Raw genomic sequence first — 18,625 nt, forward strand, 5'->3', positions numbered from 1 at the left:
TGCGCAGTGGGGAGCAGCTCGCGCCTGGGCTTTGGGCTGGCTGCAGTCTTAGTCTGAGGGCGGCCGAAGCGGCTGGCTCAATTAAGATGAGGCTTCTGCTGCTTCTCCTAGTGGCGGCGTCGGCGATGGTCCGGAGCGAGGCCTCGGCCAATCTGGGCGGCGTGCCCAGCAAGAGATTAAAGATGCAGTACGCCACGGGGCCGCTGCTCAAGTTCCAGATTTGGTGAGTATGTGCAGTGGGCCCCGGCCACCCCGCCGCGCCTGTGCTCGGCGCCGCTGGGTACGCGAGGCCCCGGCTTCGCGGCCTAGCTGGCTGCATCTTCGCTGGCCTCGCAGAACGGTGCGGGAGCCCTTCCACAGACAACCTTCTCGCGGGCCCTTTTAGAGCGGTCAGGCCGCCCTCCTTTTCCAGGTACAACTGCTCACTTGATTTTTGCCTCCTAGAACAGTGGGAGTGGGGAAAGAGGGCGCGAGAAGGTTAAACGCTGAAAGGCGAAGACGGGGGGACACCTGTTAGTACGGAGGACCTGTCGGCGGCGTCACGCCATAGCCACCCCGACTGCCTGCGGAGATGGGGATGAGTAGGCGCCGCGTCAGCGGAGGAGCGCCAAGCATTTGTCAGTTCACTTTTCCTGCCTTCTTTTCCGGGGTTATGTTGGGCGGCCTCGCTCCCTGGCTAGGTGAAGGTTAATTCGGGTCGTTGGAGAGGATCCGGGAGTGACAGACGCCGTTTTTCTCCAGGACTTGCTGGGGGGACTGTTGAGTTTGCGAATGGGGCGTCTGACAGCTGGAGGGCGTGAAGGGGAGGTCTGGGGATGCTGGTTCTGTTTGCCATTTCCAAAGTGTCAGAAAAGGAGCACGTTGTTCTTCTAAACTTTGACAGTTCGCTCGCATTCACCCCTCACCTGCCTCCCAGGAGTTGCCTGCTCTGGCATCTCGTTCTACCTTTCAGTTGTCTTGTGTATTCACAGAAAAGATCTCGGCAGTTTTCGACAGTGTTCTTTAAATTATTTTGTTTTTAACCTAATCGTTAGGAACAGGGCAATGATGCCTTTTATACGGTAAGGGAGGTTGCGGGTGGGGATTGAAAAGCTCCAAAGATTGGGGGAAAAAACACCAAAATTGTAAAATTATAGAAATGAGAATCTTAAACCCCCAAAGATGACATTTTCTCAGGATAAACTGACCATCCCAGGATAGCCAGATTAGTAAATCATCAGAGTCCTGATACATCGGAATGCTGGTGTTGGCCATCATTCACTTAAACCCTTCTTTTAAGAACTTCATGTATTAGTATATTAAAGTTTAGATTTTCTACTTCTCCAACTAGCTTTTTGCTTACTCACTGAACACCAAGCAAATCTTTAAAATAATTTTTAAAAATCAGTTTAAGGTGATGTTTGAGTTAGAAAATAAGATGGTGAGACTTTATTTTTGGAGTAAAAACTAAAAACATTGCAATTTCTTCTGAGTAAAAACAAACAAGGCCTGGCGCGCTGGCTCATGCCTGTAATCCCAGCACTTGGGGAGGCCGAAGCTGGCGGATCACCTGAGGTCGGGAGTTCGAGACCACGGGAGTTCGAGACCAGCCTGACCAACATGGAGAAACCGCGTCTCTACTAAAAATATAAAAATTAGCCTGGCGTGGTGGCGCATGCCTGTAATTCCAGCCACTTGGGAGGCTGAGGCAGGAGAATCGCTAGAACCCGGGAAGCGGAGGTTGCAGTGAGCCGAGATCGCGCCATTGCACTCCAGCCTGGGCAACAATAGCGAAACTCCGTCTCAAAAAAAGAAGCAAAAAACCTCCCTGTACGGTGTACTATGTGCCTGAAATATATCATCTTTCATGTAATACTGCAAATGGGAGGATGGTTTAACCATTAACTTTTTTCCTTAATTTTTAAATTAGAAGGTAGTAATCATTTTACCAACCTAAAGATTGTTAAGTGTTGTGATACTTACAGATTTAAGTAGTTTAAAAACTGCAGTTTTCAAATTAATATAATTTTTCTGTATCCTACTTTATCTCTTGGTTGCATTTTTGCTTTTCCAAAATATCACTTTTACATTTGCTTGTTTTGGAACACTTGTCACAATGATTTACCAGGTGTATCTTCCACCAACGCTATTCATAGCAAGGTTTTCAAAATGTGTAAACAAACGTAGGGAAGGGCATTCAGTCCTTCAAATAAACTTAAAAAAAAAAAAGTAGTAAGTACTTCACTTGAACTTTTGATACTTTGTTTTTCTTTGTTTTTAAGTACAGACCTGTCCCAAAAGCCTAATAATTTTCTTTTACAGTCACCCTGAGCATGTTATATAACAAAAATACTTCCATTTTAAAAATTATTTTTATTTTTATTTTTCTGACACTATCCACCAGAGATCATTTTTTAAAATCTGTAGATGGGAAATAACTTTATTAATATGACCCACCAAATACATATCACCTTAGCTTGTTGTTTGTTGCTTTTTCCCCCATAGATTAATCTGTTTGTGGTAAAGTGAATATTGGATTTCTGGTTTTGCTAGAATCTTTTGACATTAATTTGCAAGTTTGTTTGAGAAAGGACAGGAAGCTAATACATTTGAGGATAAACGTGAGAATTTTAAAATTCTATTTGAAGTCAGCATTATAAAATGCAGTTTTTCATTAATTACCACTGCTAACAGTCAAAAGAGAACTATTTTACCTTCATTTCAACTGACTGTTTCCCCTCATATTGATCATGAGTACTTTATCAAAAATAACTATACCTCAATATCTCACCTGGTAATTGTACCACTTTTGCAATTGTTAGTCAACAAAATAGCAACACAGTGCTGAGAGATCAACCTTGTAGAGTAACTTACCTATTCTCGTTTTTTTTTTCCTTTCTTTCTTCCTTTTTTTTTTTTTTTTTTTTCTGAGACAGAGTCTCTCTGTGTCACCCAGGCTGGACTGCAGTGGCATGATCACAGAGCCTTGACTTCCTGAGCTCTGATGATCCTCCCACCACAGCCTCCCAAGTAGCTGGGACTGCAGATGCGCACCACCACGCCCGGAATTTTCGTGTTTTTTGTAGAGACCTGGTCTTGCCATGTTGCCCAGGCTGTGTGTAATACCTGATGTATGCCAGGAACTAAATATGCTAAAGATGTGACCATCTCAAGAACCTATCAGACTGGCATAGTATTACTTGTGTATCTGAGTCTTTGGTTTATTATATCGATTGAGCAATATAATTAGATAAACTTTTGATTATATTGGCTTCATACTTGGAAAAAATTTATTCCACTTATTTGGACGTTTAACATTTAACATAGAAAAAGGAAGTTCTCTAATCAGAGCTTAAAATTCCGTTGTTTTTGAGACAGAGTGTTGCTCTATCGCCCAGGCTGGAGTGCAGTGGTTGGATTTCAGCTCACTGCAACCTCTGCCTCCCCGGCTCAAGCGATTCTCCTGCCTCAGCCTCACAAGTAGCTGTGATTTAACATGTAATCAAATCTATATCATTGAATTAGTTGCAGTTTAAAGAGATTATTGGCTACAACCCATTACAGTTAATATTTACTTGAACATTTGACAATTGATTTGCTGAGAATAGTAGATTAAATGAAATTGAGATTTCAAAACATAAGTAGAATATGGCAGGATTTTCAAAGTTTTGTTAATTTGAGAATCTACTGCTGTAATTTTAGGACAGCCAACTTCTAAATATAGTTTTAAGAAGTAAATGAAAAACGGTTACAAAAACAGATTTTTATTTAAATTTACAACTACTCAGCCTTGGCTTTCATAGTATGACAGCAAGAAAATAAAGACCAAAGGCTGATTTGGATATTGATATACATCAAGATTAGTAGTAAAATGCTGAATTGGAGAAATTGTGAGTTACAGAGATCATGTTGGTTACTTTACTGTAGACTTGATATTTGCATATTCAACAGATATTGGAGCACTTACTCTGTGCAGGCACTTTGCTTCCTGCAGAGAATTCAATTCAGTACTCTCATGGACTTCACAGCAAGAGCAGATGCAGCCATTAATCCATGTACTGACCACACACATAAAATTCAATTTGTGTTAAGTGCTGTGAATAAAGATTATGTATGTGGTAGTATGAGAGATAGCTAGTCGGGATCAGGGAAGGTTTCCGTGAGGAAATGAACTTTGAACTGAGATTCGAAGGATAGGATTTATTTGGCGAGAACTTTCCAGGCAATGGGAGTAACACGTGCAGTGTTCTTATAGTAGGAAAGACCACAGTTTTATTTGGCGAGAACTTTCCAGGCAATGGGAGTAACACGTGCAGTGTTCTTATAGTAGGAAAGACCACAGTTTTACCAGAGAAGCCTAAGCCTACTGACCTCAGAGACCTAAAAGAAGGTGCCGTTAAGAGCTTGAGGGTCTGGCAGGCCATGCTTAACAAAGACCATTTGGTTTCCTTGTGGAAAAGACATTCCAGGAGTCAAAGAATAGATGGGAAACCATTTAGGGTGGCTTTTGGAGTTGTCCAGGCAAGAGATGATGGAACTTGGAAAAGAAAGGAGGTGGTAGAAATAGAAAGAGACGTATTTGAAAGATCTTTATGTGGTAAATTTAACAGCTTTTAATGATGAATTATATGTTTGTGGGGAAAAAGAGGTGGCATGAAGTGAGAGATGTCAAAGATGATTCCTGAGTTCTGTGGTGACGCTACACCATTCACTGGAATGATAATTAAAATAAATGAGTTCTATGAATGTTTTTGGTGGGAGGGAAGGAATATTGACAAGCAGCCTGGAATTGGTGAGGAAAAAATTTTGTTGCGTAGGTTTTAGCATGAACTGCTGATAAATCAAGTCCTGTAGTGATGGGGACATATTTTAAATTTTTGTTTATGCCTTTTTTTTTTTTTTAATGCCACTTGGAAATCTTTTTTTTTTTTTTTTTGGCTACTTGTCATTCACCTCAAAGGTTAGAGAGAACTCCACCAAGAGATACGGAGAAGAAGCTTTACAAACTAAGGGAAGAGCATATGCAAATGAAGCCTGATTTATCATATGGGGGTGGGGACAGGAAATGAGGAAAGCTGAAGTCCCCTGATCAGTTTAAAACACCTAGCTCAGTTTATATGTTGCTGTTTATCAATTAATTGCTTATTATTGTTATTTTCATTATTGTCTTTTTTTTTTTTTTTAAAGACGGAGTCTCCCCTCTGTCTCCCAGGCTGGAGTGCAGTGGTGTGGTCTTGGCTCACTGCAAGCTCCGCCTGCTGGGTTCACTCCATTCTCGTGCCTCACCCTCCCGAGTAGCTGGGTCTACAGGCGCCCGCCACCACGCCCGGCTAATTTTTTGTATTTTTAGTAGAGATGGGGTTTCACCGTGTTAGCCAGAATGGTCTCAATGTCCTGACCTCGTGATCCGCCTGCTTCGGCCTCCCAAAGTGCCGGGATTACAGGCGTGAACCACCGCACCTGGCCTCATTATTAATAGTGTTTAATGCTATGATGAGATATTTGTTAAATAAGCCTTTGAAACTTTCCTCTCAGCTTTAAAAAACGTGAAAATAGCTGGTTATGAAAATAATACATTTTAGTTATAAAAATAAATAAAAGGAAGACAGTTAAAAATCCTGTATAATACAGTAGTATGTGTCTATATAGTCTTCTTCAAAATGATTCTATATAGGCACGTACTATATGAAATAATTTTACATAATTCATAGTTGTATGCTTTTTAAAAAATTTGCCTCTCACTCTCACTTATGTTTTCATGTCAGTAAATACAGATTTGCATCAACAGGCATAATATTTATTGGTTAACATTTATGTTGGCCCAATTTTTTTACAAAATTTCTTTGCCAAGATGAATATGGTGTACTTGTCCAATTGTTTCCATAAAATAAATGCATAAAAGCAAAATGTTAATACAAAAGGTATAACATTTTAAATATTGACATAGTTGAATTAGTTAATACTCCTACTGGAAGATCATAAGGTGGGTTGTGTCACACGCATCCATGTGAAGAGACCACCAAACAGGCTTTGTGTGAGCAACAAGGCTGTTTATTTCACCTGGGTGCAGGCAGGCTGAGTCCGAAAAGAGAGTCAGCAAAGGGTGGTGGGATTATCATTAATTCTTACAGGTTTTGGGATAGGCGGTGGAGTTAGGAGCAATGTTTTGCCGGCAGTGGGTAGATCTCACAAAGTACATTCTCAAGGGTGGAGAGAATTACAAAGAACCTTCTTAAGAGTGGGGGAGATTACAAAGTACATTGATCAGTTAGGGTGGGGCGGAAACAAATCACAATGGTGGAATGTCATCAGTTAAGGCTATTTTCACTTCTTCTGTAGATCTTCAGTTGCTTCAGGCCATCTGGATGTATACATGCAGGTCACAGGGGATATGATGGCTTAGCTTGGACTCAGAGGTCTGACAGGTTGAGTTTTTAAAATTTTTCTATTTTGTTCCACTATAATCAGAGAATGACGTTTACTGTTTCTGCTTATTGGGTTTTCTTTGTGACCTAACAAACATGGTCAGTTTTTGTGAATGTTTTGTGGGCTGCAGAGATAAGGTATTTTCTATAGGAAAAAAGCTTTGATCTGTCTATTAAGATTCATCTATAATGATACTATTCAGATCTGTAATTTTAATTTTTTCTACCACATTACTTTTTCTCTTTAAGGCCTCGATAGGTTTTTTAAGAAAACTTTGGTAAAAAACGCATAACATTAAATTTATTATTTTAATCTCTTCTGCGTGCACAGTTCATTAGTGTTAAGCATATTTGTATTATTGGGCAACAGAGCTTTAGAATTTTTTCATCTTGCAACACCTAAACTCTGTATCCACTAAACATTAATTCTCCCTCTCTCCTTCCTCCCAGCCCTTGGCAACCACTTTTCTACTCTCACTTTTTATTATTTGGACCACTTTATGAATGGAATCATACAGTATTTGTCCTTTTGGCACTGGCTTATTTTGCTTAATATAATGTCCTCGAGTTTCATCCATGTTACAGCAAACGACAGGATTTCCTTTTTTAAGGCAGCACAATAGTCCATTCAAATCTATATACCACACTTTGTTTATCCATTCATTGATGGGCATCTGGGTTGCTTCCACCTCTTGATTATTGTGAATAATACTGTGATCAACATGGTGTGCAAATGTATCTTCAAGATCCTGCTTTGAATTATTTTGAATATATACACAGAAGTGGGATTGCTGGGTTATATGGTAATTCCATTTTCCAGGAACCTCCGTATTGTTTTTCTTTTTTTTTTGAGATGGAGTCTCGCTCTGTCGCCCATTCTGGAGTGCAGTGGCGCAATCTCGGCTCACTGCAAGCTCTGCCTCCTGGGTTCACGCCATTCTCCTGCCTCACCCTCCCGAGTAGCTGGGACTACAGGTGTCCGCCACCACGCTCGGCTAAGTTTTTTTTTTTTCATATTTTTAGTAGAGACGGGGTTTCACCGTGTTCGCCAGGATGGTCTCGATCTCCTGACCTCGTGATCCGCCCACCTCGGCCTCCCAAAGTGCTGGGATTACAGGCATGAGCCACCGTGCCTGGCTCCATATTGTTTTTCATAATGGCTGTACCATTTTATATTCCCACCAACAATGTATAAGGGTTTCAATCTCTCTGAATCACCAATGCTTGTAACTTTCTGTTCTCTTAATAGTGGCCATTCTAATGGCCCTAATTGCGAGGGCCCCAAAATATGTTTTAAATCTGCTTTTTGGTTTTGAGTTTCCTTGTAGTTCTTCCGCATCTCTTTTATCATCCTTTTCTTCTGCCTGTTGCAGAATGTTTTTGGATGTAGGTGCTTATTTTGAATCTTTGATTACTGTTTCTGCTTTTTTTTTTTTTTTAAAGTGACAGAGGTCTTGCTGTAAGTCCTGGGCTCAAGCAATCCTCTTGCCTCATCCTCCCCAGTAACTAGGACTACAGGTATATACCACTACACCTGGCTAATTTTTTGAACTTTTTGTAGACACTGGAGTCTCACTGTGTTGCTGAGGCTGGTTTCAAACTCCAGGCCTCATGATCCTCCCTCCACTACCTCCCAAACAGCTGGGATTACAGACCTGAACTACTGCTTTTTTGTTTTGTGACATTTTCTCCATAGTCCCTCAGGTTTTTTTTTTTTTCTTTTTTCTCCTTTCTCAAGCAAGACAACAGAAACAGCTTTAGGTATTAACTAACTGTACCTTCATTAGAATGTTGCTGGTGCCAAAAAGGCATAGATTTTTGTCTGTTTTGCTTTAGATTGTATCTCTAAGGCCCAGAATAGTAGCTGTCATCAGTTAATATTAAAAAATGAGCACACCCTGTCGTAGTCCACTGTTGTTGGCCTTGTAATAACCTATCCTACACATTCCCTCCCCCACTTACTAAATCCCTAATGCATATAAATTGATAGTTGCCAATACAGTTTCTTTTTGGTAGGTTTTACCTGGTTTGCCTCTCCTTCAGCTTGGTAGCTGTTATAAAAATTTAGAATGTAAAAATTTGGAAGATACAGATACGTATAAAAGAAGATGAAAATCCTGTCATCTGGCCGGGCGCGGTGGCTCAAGCCTGTAATCCCAGCACTTTAGGAGGCGGAGACGGGTGGATCACGAGGTCAGGAGATCGAGACCATCGTGGCTAACACGGTGAAACCCCGTCTCTACTAAAAAAAAATACAAAAAACTCGCCGGGCGTGGTGGCGGGCGCCTGTAGTTCCAGCTGCTGAGGAGGCTGAGGCAGGAGAATGGCGTAAACCCGGGAGGCGGAGCTTGCAGTGAGCCGAGATCCGGCCACTGCACTCCAGCCTGGGCGACAGAGCGAGACTCCGTCTCAAAAAAAAAAAAAAAAAAGAAAATCCTGTCATCCAATAACTTCGTAGCATTTTATTATATAAAAGCAGTGCATTTAAAAAACTTCTCCGTCTAGGGGTGGTGGCCCATGCCTATAATCTCAGCACTTTGGGAAGTGGGTGGATCACCTCAAGTCAAGAGTTCAAGGCCAGCCTAGCCAACATGGTGAAACCACATCTCTACTAAAAATACAGTTAGCCGGGTGTGGTGGCACACGACTGTAGTCCCAGCCACTTGGGAGGCTGAGGCAGGAGAATCGTTTGAATCTGGAAGGCAGAGGTTGCAGTGAGCCAAGATCACACCACTGCACTCCAGTCTGGGTAACAGAGCAAGACTCTGTCTCAAAAAAAAAAAAAAAAAAAAAAGAAACTCTTCTCCATTGAGACAAGTTGTATGGACATTGTTTAAGCTATTTGTAGATATTTTTAAAGTGTTTTCTGAAGAAGTTGTACCAGTTTATACTGTTCCTACAACTGACAGCATTTGGTGTTTGGTATGATTGGTGTATAAAACCTGTAGATATTTATTTTTTGTTTATGTTTTTTATTCTTGTTTTTGAGATGGAGTCTAGCTCTGTCACCCAGGCTGGAGTGCAGTGGCATGATCTCGGCTCATTGCAACCTCTGCCTCCCGGGTTCAAGTGATTCTCCTGCCTCAGCCTCCCAAGTAGCTGGGACTACAGGCACGTGCCACCACGCCTGGCTAATTTTTGTATTTTTAGTAGAGATGGGGTTTCACTGTGTTGGTCAGGCTGGTCTGAATCTCCTGACCTCATGATCTGCCCGCCTTGGCCTCCCAAAGGGCTGGGATTAGAAGCATGAACCACTGTGCCCAGCCTATTTATTTATTTTTTTAAGACAGAGTCTCACTCTGTTACCCAGGCTGGAGTGCAGTGGCATAATCCTGGCTCACTGCAACCTCTCCTTCCCAGGTTCAAGTGATTCTCGCGCCTCAATTTCCTGAGTAGCTGTGACTACAAGCGTATGCCACCATGCCCGCCTAATTTTTGTATTTTTAGTAAAGACGGGGTTTCACCATGCTGGCCAGGGTGGTCATGAACTCAGGTGATCTGCCAACCTCATCCTCCCAAAGTGCTGGAATTACAGGCATGAGCGACTCTGCCCAGACAGAGCTGTATATTTAGCATATACAACTTGATGTGTTCGGAGATAATTATACACCATGAAACCATCAAACCAGCATTTGGTGTTATAATAGTACTGATACTACTAATAAAAACATTTGTGGTAAGTGAAAAATAGAGGCCTATAGTTACTTTGTGTTTCTTTTATTATTAGTGAGTCTAAATTTATTATTAAATGTGTTCTGATACATGGCTTTTTCTGTGATTTGGCTGGTCATAACTATTGCCTCTTTAAAAATTGAGGCGTTTATTCTTTTCGTTTTAGTTAAAACATTTATATGCCAGGTGCAGTGGCTCATGCTTGTAATCCTAGCACTTTGGGAGGCTGAGGAGGGTGGATCCCTTGAGATCAGGTATTTGAGACCAGCCTGTCTAATATGACAAACCCTATCTCTACTAAAAATACAAAAATTAGGCTGGGGCGGTGGCTGACGCCTATAATCCCAGCACTTTGGGAGGCCAAGGCGGGTGGATCACTTGAGGTCAGGAGTTTGAGACCAACCTGACCAACGTGGTGAAACCCCTTCTCTACTAAAAGTGCAAAATTAACTGGGTGTGGTGGCACACACCTATAATCCTAACTACTTGGGAGGCTGAGATATGAGAATCGCTTGAACCCAGGAGACGCCCAGTGCGTCAAGATCACACCACTGCACTCCAGCCTGGGTGATGGAATGACTCTATCTTTACAAAAAAAAAAAAAAATTAGCTGAGCATGGTGGTGCATACCTGTAATCCCAGATACTCTGAAGGCTGAGGCACCAGAATCACTTGAACCCAAAATGTGGAGGCTGCAGTGAGCCACGATCATGCCACTGTACTCCAGCCTGGGAGACACAGAGAGACTGTCTCAAAAAAGAAAAAAGAAAAATTATATACTAACACTATTCATCTTGTGCAATGTATTTTGAATATCTTTTTCCTATCTGCCTTTGAATTCAATTTATGGTACTTTTTGTGCTACAGATATTTTTTAATTGATATGCAGTCAGAGATACCAACAATTTTCTTTTTTTTTTTTTTTTTTGAGACGGAGTCTCGCTCTGTCGCCCGGGCTGGAGTGCAGTGGCCGGATCTCAGCTCACTGCAAGCTCGGCCTCCCAGGTTTACGCCATTCTCCTGCCTCAGCCTCCCGAGTAGCTGGGACTACAGGCGCCCGACACATCGCCCGGCTAGTTTTTTGTATTTTTTATTAGAGACGGGGTTTCACTGTGTTAGCCAGGATGGTCTCGATCTCCTGACCTCGTGATCCGCCCGTCTCGGCCTCCCAAAGTGCTGGGATTACAGGCTTGAGCCACTGCGCCCGGCCAACAATTTTCTTTTAGGATACTTTTTCTCCTTGAAAGGCTTTCCTTACCCTAAGATCAGAAAAATGTTGCCTGTAATTCTTTTTGGCATATTGTTTCATTTTTAAACATGAAATACTGTTCTGTATTTCTGTACTTTAATATACCCTGAATTAATTTTTTAAAAAAATTTAGATACAGGGGCTACATGTGCAGGTTTGTTACATGGGTATATTGTGTGATGCCAAGGTTTGAGCTTCTATTAAACCCAAATAGTGAACATAGTGTCCAGTAAATAATTTTTCAACCCTTACCCTCTTCCTTCCCTCCCCTTTTTTGGAGGCTTCAATGTCTGTTTTGTTTCTATCTTTATGTTTGTGTGTACTCAATGTTTAGCTCTGATTTATAAGTGAGAATATGATATTTGGTTCTGTTTCTGCATTAATTCACTTAGAATAATGGCCTACAGCTATGTTTGTATTGCTGCAAAGGACATGATTTCTTTTTCTTTTTCTTTTTAATGTTTGCTTAGTATTCCGTGGTATATATGTACCACATATTCTTTATCCAATCCACCATTGATGGGCAACTAAGTTTATTCTATGTCTTTGCTATTGTGATTAGTGCTGCAGTAAACATACTAATACAGATGTCTTTTTAGTAGAATAATTTATTTTCCTTTGGGTATATGCTCAGTAATGGGATTGCTGAGTCAAATGGTAATTCTGATTTAGTTCTTTGAGAAGTTTCTGCTTTTCGCGTGGGCTGAAGTAATTTGCAGTCCCACCAAGGGGAGAAATAGAGAACCCAAAAATAAAGCCACACGCTTACAACTAACTGATCTTCAACAAAGTCAACAAAAATAAAACGATAGGGAAAGGACATGGTGTATTAGGTGTTACCTTTTTTTCTTCATCCTCACCTACATTTGTTATTTTTTGACTTTCAAATAGGAGTCATTCTGATTGTTGTGAGATGGTATCTCATTGTGTTTTTAATTAGCAGTTCTCTGATGATTAGTGATGAGAATTTTTTTCATGTTTGTTGGCTGCTCATATGTCTTCTTTTGAGAAGTGTGTGTTCCTGTCCTTTGCTTGTTATTTGTTTTTTTCCTGTTGATTTAACTTCCTTGTAGATTCTGCATATTAGTCCTTCGTCGGATCCATAGTTTGCAAATATTTTCTCCCATTCTGTACGTTGTCTGTTTACTCTGTTGATAGTTTCTTTTGCTGTGCAGAAGCTCTTCAGTTTAATTAGGTCCCACTTGTCGATTTTTGTTTTTGTTACAGTTGCTTTTGAGGATTTAGTCATAAATTCTTTGCCTAGGCCAATGTCCAGAAGAGTATTTCCTAGGTTTTCTTCTAAGATTTTTATAGTTTGAGGTCTTACATTTAAGTCTTTAATCCATCTTGAGTTGATTTTGGTATATGGTGAGAGGCAGGGGTCCAGTTTCATTCTTTGCATATGATTAGCCAGTTTCCCCAGCATCATTTATTGATTAGGAGGTCCTTTCCCCATTGTTGGTTGTAGGTGTGTGGCTTTATTTCTGGGTTCTCTGTTCTGTTCCATTGTTCTATGTGTCTATTTTTATACCAGTATCATGTTTTGGTTACTGTAGCATTGTAGTATAGGATTGCTTTGGCAGTTTGGGCTCTTTCTTAGTTCTATATGAATTTTATAATAGTTTTTTCTAATTCCATGAAAAATGAGGTTGGTAAGTTGATAAGAATTGTGCTGAGTCTTTAAGATTCCTTTGGGCAGTCTGGACATTTTAATGATGTTGACACTTAGAATCCATGAGCATGGAATGTTTTTCCATTTGTGTCATCTATGATTTCTTTCAGCAGTGTTTTGTAGTTCTCCTCGTAGAGTCTTCCATCTCCTTGATTAGATGTATTCCTAGGTATTTTATGTCTTTTGTGGTTATAAATGGGATTGCATTTTTTATTTGTTTTTTCCGCTTGAACGTTATTGTTGTATAGAAATGCTACTAATTTTTTTTTTTTTTTTTGAGACAGGGTCATGTTCTGTTGCCCAGGCTGGAGTTGCTAGGTTTCATAATGTGAAACTATAACGAAATTAGTTAAGTGGCGCAATCACAGCTTACTGCAGCCTTAACATCTGGGCTCGGTTGATCCTTTGGCCTCACCCGTGGAGTATAAGGACTACAAAGTCCATGCCATCACAACTGGTGCTACTGATTTTCATATACTGAAACTTGACTGAAGTAACTTATCTGATTTGTGAGCCTTTTGACAGAATCTGTAGGGTTTTCTAGGTATAGAATTATACATCAACAGTAGACTGGTCGCTGTGGCTTACGCCTGTAATCTCCACACTTTGGGAGACCAAAGTGGGAGGATCACTTGAACTCAGGAGTTTGAGACCAGCTGGGCAACATGGTGAAACCTTGTCTGTACTAAAAATAAAAATACAAAAATTAGCTGGGCATGGTGATGCATGCCTGTAATCCCAGCTACTCGGGAGGTTGAGGCAAGAGAATCGCTTGAACCCAAGAGACAGAGGCTGCGGTGAGCCAGGATCATGCCACTGCATTCCAGCCTGGGTAACAGAGTAAGATTGTCTCAAAAAAAAAAAAAAAAAAAAAAAAAAGAAATAATCAACAAAGACAGATAATTTGATTTCCTCTTTTCCCATTTAGATGACTTTTATTTCTTTCTCTCGCCTGATTGTTCTGCCTAGGACTTTCAGTATTATGTTGAATAGGAGTGGTGAGACAGTAGACATCCTTGTTTTGTTCCAGTTCTTAGGAGGAATGCTTTCAACTTTTGCCCATTCAGTATGATGTTGGTTATGGGTTTGTCATAGATGGCTCTTACTATTTTGAGGTATGTTACTTTAAGTTGTTGAGGGTAAAACTTAAGTTTTGAATACACTGCGCCATCAGTAACTTTTCGGCCTGGCCTCCATGCCTCTACGGATGGGACTATAAATTTCCAGAATTCTCTGTGCTACTGCTAGTCCTTTTCCTGCTGCCCTGATACCCTGACACACCCTTGCTACTTATTCTGTTGATGTTTTCTTTTTCTTTTTTTGAGACTGGGTCTCACTCTGTCACCCAGGCTGGAGTGCAGTGGTGCAGTCATTGCTCACTGTGGCCTCAACTGCCCAGGCTCAAGTCATTCTCCCACCTCAGCCTCCCAAGTAGCTGGAACTACAGGCAGGCACTACATGCCTGGCCAATTTTTGTTATTTTTTGTAAGAGAGGAGGTTTCTCCATGTTGGCAAAACTGGTCTTGAACTCCTGGGCTCAAGCAGTCCTGCCTCAGCCTTCCAAAGTGCCAAGAGTACAGGCAGGAGTCACCTTGCCCAGCCTTGGTGTTTTCTTTCTTTTTAACACATCCTCTGTCAGGATATAGAAAGTTGGGAATGGGAGCATGGAGAGTACCTTACTTCACTGAAGCTGATCAGCTATTCGGTTCTTCCTTTGGGATGAGCCTTAGATCTGTGAGCTTTCAGATAGGAATTTTCCTGAAGCAGAGTTTAGGTAATTTTTCTTAATCTTGACCTTTCTGTCTACCTTGTAATTAATATAATTTTCACCTAGATTTTGTCATTAGGTTGTTAGTGTCAGTGTTTGGTATGATTTATTTTTGTGAATTTTTGTGATTTCAGAATTTGAGTAAGAATTTGATAGAGGCTATGTACTGAAATTACATTACATTAGAGAATTTCAGTAGTTTAATGTTTTAAAAGGTAATTTTGGCTGGTAGAAAAAAATGAGGAACAGAGTGAATGATATCAAAGGTTCCTAGTAGTTATATGAATGAAAGTGAAACCCAACTGTTTTACTTATGATCAGTCTCTATTGTCATATTACAGTGCTTACTTTTGAAGGTAGCTTAACTAATTTTGTTATAGTTTGGTATTATGAAACCTAGCATTTGTACCTCAAGCAAGACAGTCTTTTCGTTAGGTATAAAGGTACCCTTTTCATTGACAAGGTGTTCATTTGATAAGTAGTTATGTCATTAAGCAGAACTATTTAAGGTTGATTGATTTGGTTATCTCAGCACTACAAATTCAGGATGTCACTGTGTTTGGTTTTTCTTCAAATTTGCATCTTAGTAACTAAAAACAGTCTTAATATTTCAATTAGGTGGGGTTCATGTTTCATTATTTTCAATTTTGCTGGTAGAGAGAAGAAAAGGATAGAATATACACAATTGATGACCTAAGAGAAGTGTGATAGAAAGATACACCAGTGAAATTATTGTTCTTTCTCTCCTTGCTCTTTAATTTGTGTTTGTAATTTGTGCATTGCTTTCTGGGCTTGCTTCTGCATTACCTTATAATTGTTCCCCAGGGTTTGCTGTGTATTTGTCTCTCTGAAATTAGATTGAACTCCTTCAGGAAAGGAGACTAAAAAATGTTTTACTAACATTTAAAGTATCCAAATGCTGTTAACATTTTTCTAATAATGGTGATAACCTACCTACATACATGTATCACTTTTACATGCCTTATCTCTTGAGTACTCTGAGAATTACCTGTGTGTTGCAGGTGTCATTCTACTTATTGTACAGGTGTGGATACTGTGACAAAAGCAGGTTAATGGACTTGACTATTGTCTTGTTTGTCAGTGAGAGAGCTGATTTCCTGACTGTATTTAACGGGCTTGCCACAGTACTGTTGCATCATGAGTCGTGTGTGTGTGTGTGTGTGTGTGTGTGTGTGTGTGTATTTGTTTTTGTTTTCTTTTTTTAATAGTAGTAACCTTTATTTAAAATAGTTTTTAATTTAGGAAAGCGCATTTTACATCAGTTTCCAACTAATTATTAGAGTCAGAAACAAAATTAAATCAGAGAAAATTCCTTTGTAGAAAAAATACACAAAGAACATTTCTACATGTGAAAAAGCAGTAAACAGTGTTAACATCCAAGTTTTTAGTCTCAATTCCACATCTTCTAATGACCACCACTGTCAACCTTGAGATCTGATTTGTTCTTGTCATTCTTCACTGATTAGATGAAATATGTTAAGATGTCTTTTTCACTCACTGGAATAGACCTAAAGTGGCAACCAACTATCTCAACAAGTTGTGCTTTATTAAGTCCTGGTTGGTTGCTGGCTTTAAGTGTCTTTTGTATCTCCTAAATGTATTTACTTGTAATTGGTATAAATCAACCTCTGGGGTATCAATATCTTGAACAGGTGAATCACCTCCATCGTCATCACTCCCTTTTCTCTTTCTTCTGTTTCGAATACTCTGAATTAAGTTTTTATGATAATCACATATGTAAAGATGCCTGCGCTCATATCCAGCTCGATCTTCACCTTCTGGGATATGCTCCTCTGGATCCTCTTGCTGAAGCTGGCGTTGCCTGCCGCCCGGCCGCACTGCTCACCATCCTCCGCAGGCAGCACAGTTGTCCGGAGCCTGGCCTGGCCGCCCCCGGGGGCCCAGCCGCTGAGACCATAAGAATAAGAATCGAGACCATAATTTCGATTCTTATTCTGGATCTGCCATCTACTAGTTATATGACTAAAACAAGTTAACCTCTCTGAGTCTGTTTGCTCATTTATAAAGTGGGCATGATAGAACTTCAAAGGATTGTCTTGAGGGTTTAGTAAGAATTTAGCTAGCTAGCTAGTTTGTTCAAGGACATAGTATCTGATAAATCTTAATGTTTTTTCCCCTGTTGGCTGAATTAGAACAGAAATAAGAGTTAAAACTGCTGGTAAGCCTATTTTGTCCATCTTCTTATTTTGCCCATAGTTAAAAAGCCACTTTTGTTATATTCTGCACTAATCTCCAAAGTTCATTTTGTTTTAGCTTTTATTATTTTAATTAGCCCAGTTTATTTTTGGTTATGTTCATCTCTTGTGCTTATCCTTTAGACACATTGTCTAAAACCAAAAAGCCATGTTTCTGAAGCAGAGTTTTTAAAAGATACTTTATATTTCTCATTAAGATTGTTTGTGACTCTAGACAGAATCCCTCCCCACACACAAACTCCAGCTTATCTATTTTTCAAGATCTAAGTTAGAGTTCTTGGCATTATTCACATTTTTACTGTACCTTCTTGAAGATGAAAGAGTCCGAAAGATTTAAAGGTTTTTGAGCAGAATTATACATAAAAAACTGTCGTAGTTTGGTGTTGCTATAATAGAATATCACAGACAAGGTAATTTATAAAGAAAAATTTCTTTCTCATAGTTCTGGAGGTTGGGAAGTTCACTGTCAAGGTACTGGCATTTGTTGAAGGCCTTCTTGCTGAGTCAGCTCATGGTGGAAGGTCAAAGAGAGGGCAAGGAAAGCAGGTGATTGAACTTGCAGCCTCACCTTCCATTAGACCCTGCCTCCCAACAGTGTTGCATTAGGATTGTTTTCATCCTATGCTTTTTGTAGGGCATATTCAAACCATAGCACAAACACACTTGTTTAAAATTTTAAATCACTGTTAAAGCATGTTTCCTTGTTATATGTGGAAAGCATTGCCTAGTATAACTTAATAGTCTGAAGGTAGTTTTCTGAAAAAAAAGTGGACATAGTGCAAACATCTTAATACATTTTTTGATTTGTTTTGTGGAGTGTTATGTCATATAAATTGCAGTTGCACAAAAGTGAATAAAGGAAGGTAATTGTAAAATTTGATGCATCTAAGGTTAAATACTTTAGGGACATTCTCTTCACTATGCAGAAGATGGGAACCTTTTTTTTTTTTTTTTTTTTTTTTTTTTAAGAGAAAAAGACCCAGAGATGATTGAGAGGTTCAGGTTAAATTAACGTGATGGTGCATTCATCTCATTAGGTTCCCTAAGATTCTCAACACATGGTGTGTTGGCCACTTGATTGATTCACAGGTTTTTTGGAGAGAGGATCTTTGCAAGATGGCTCTTCTGCTCTTGAAGACTGGCAGTAGTTACAGGTACAGATAGATATGTTACTGGTTTTGTACAAGATGCAAAAGAGGAATGGTGATCAAGCCACCCTGGCCACAGGAGAAAGCACATGCAGTTATTCATCAAGAGACAGTACACTTCATGTTTATTTTTTAAAAAATCCAAGGCTTTGGGATCAAGAGAAGGTAAGGTGCTATTGAACAGTTTTGAGTAGTGGCACCACAGAAAAAGATAAATTGGGCTTATAGACGCTGTTATAATAAACGTTATAAATTGAGGATGCTAACAAGTACAAAGGAAACAGATATATAAAACTTTATTCGAGTTAGCTGGGTATTCTGTTGGAGATTCTTAGGAGCTGTGAATGGAGGCAGGTGGGGGATGACTAGTGAGAGGAAGCTCAAGGCACGTCCTTCCTGCTGGTAATTCTTAGAAGCTACAGATTAGCTTGTCAGATTTTAAATGTTAGTCAAAATAAGTATACCTGAAGTTTAT

At 39.9% G+C, this 18,625-nt stretch overlaps 1 protein-coding gene and 1 pseudogene across 1 annotated transcript in view; one reads left to right on the forward strand and one right to left on the reverse strand.

The window, feature by feature from the left end:
- SELENOT (selenoprotein T) overlaps positions 1-18,625 on the forward strand; it is a 33,630-nt gene continuing 15,005 nt past the window's right edge. The window contains 1 exon segment of the mRNA NM_001159414.2: positions 1-223. Within this exon segment, the coding sequence (NP_001152886.1) occupies positions 87-223 (137 nt within the window). The 5' untranslated portion in view covers positions 1-86.
- Positions 16,192-16,725, reverse strand: LOC114676110 (histone deacetylase complex subunit SAP30 pseudogene; annotated as a pseudogene).

Source organism: Macaca mulatta, chromosome 2, assembly GCF_049350105.2.
Source record: "Macaca mulatta isolate MMU2019108-1 chromosome 2, T2T-MMU8v2.0, whole genome shotgun sequence".
In the NCBI taxonomy this organism is placed as follows: domain Eukaryota; kingdom Metazoa; phylum Chordata; class Mammalia; order Primates; family Cercopithecidae; genus Macaca; species Macaca mulatta.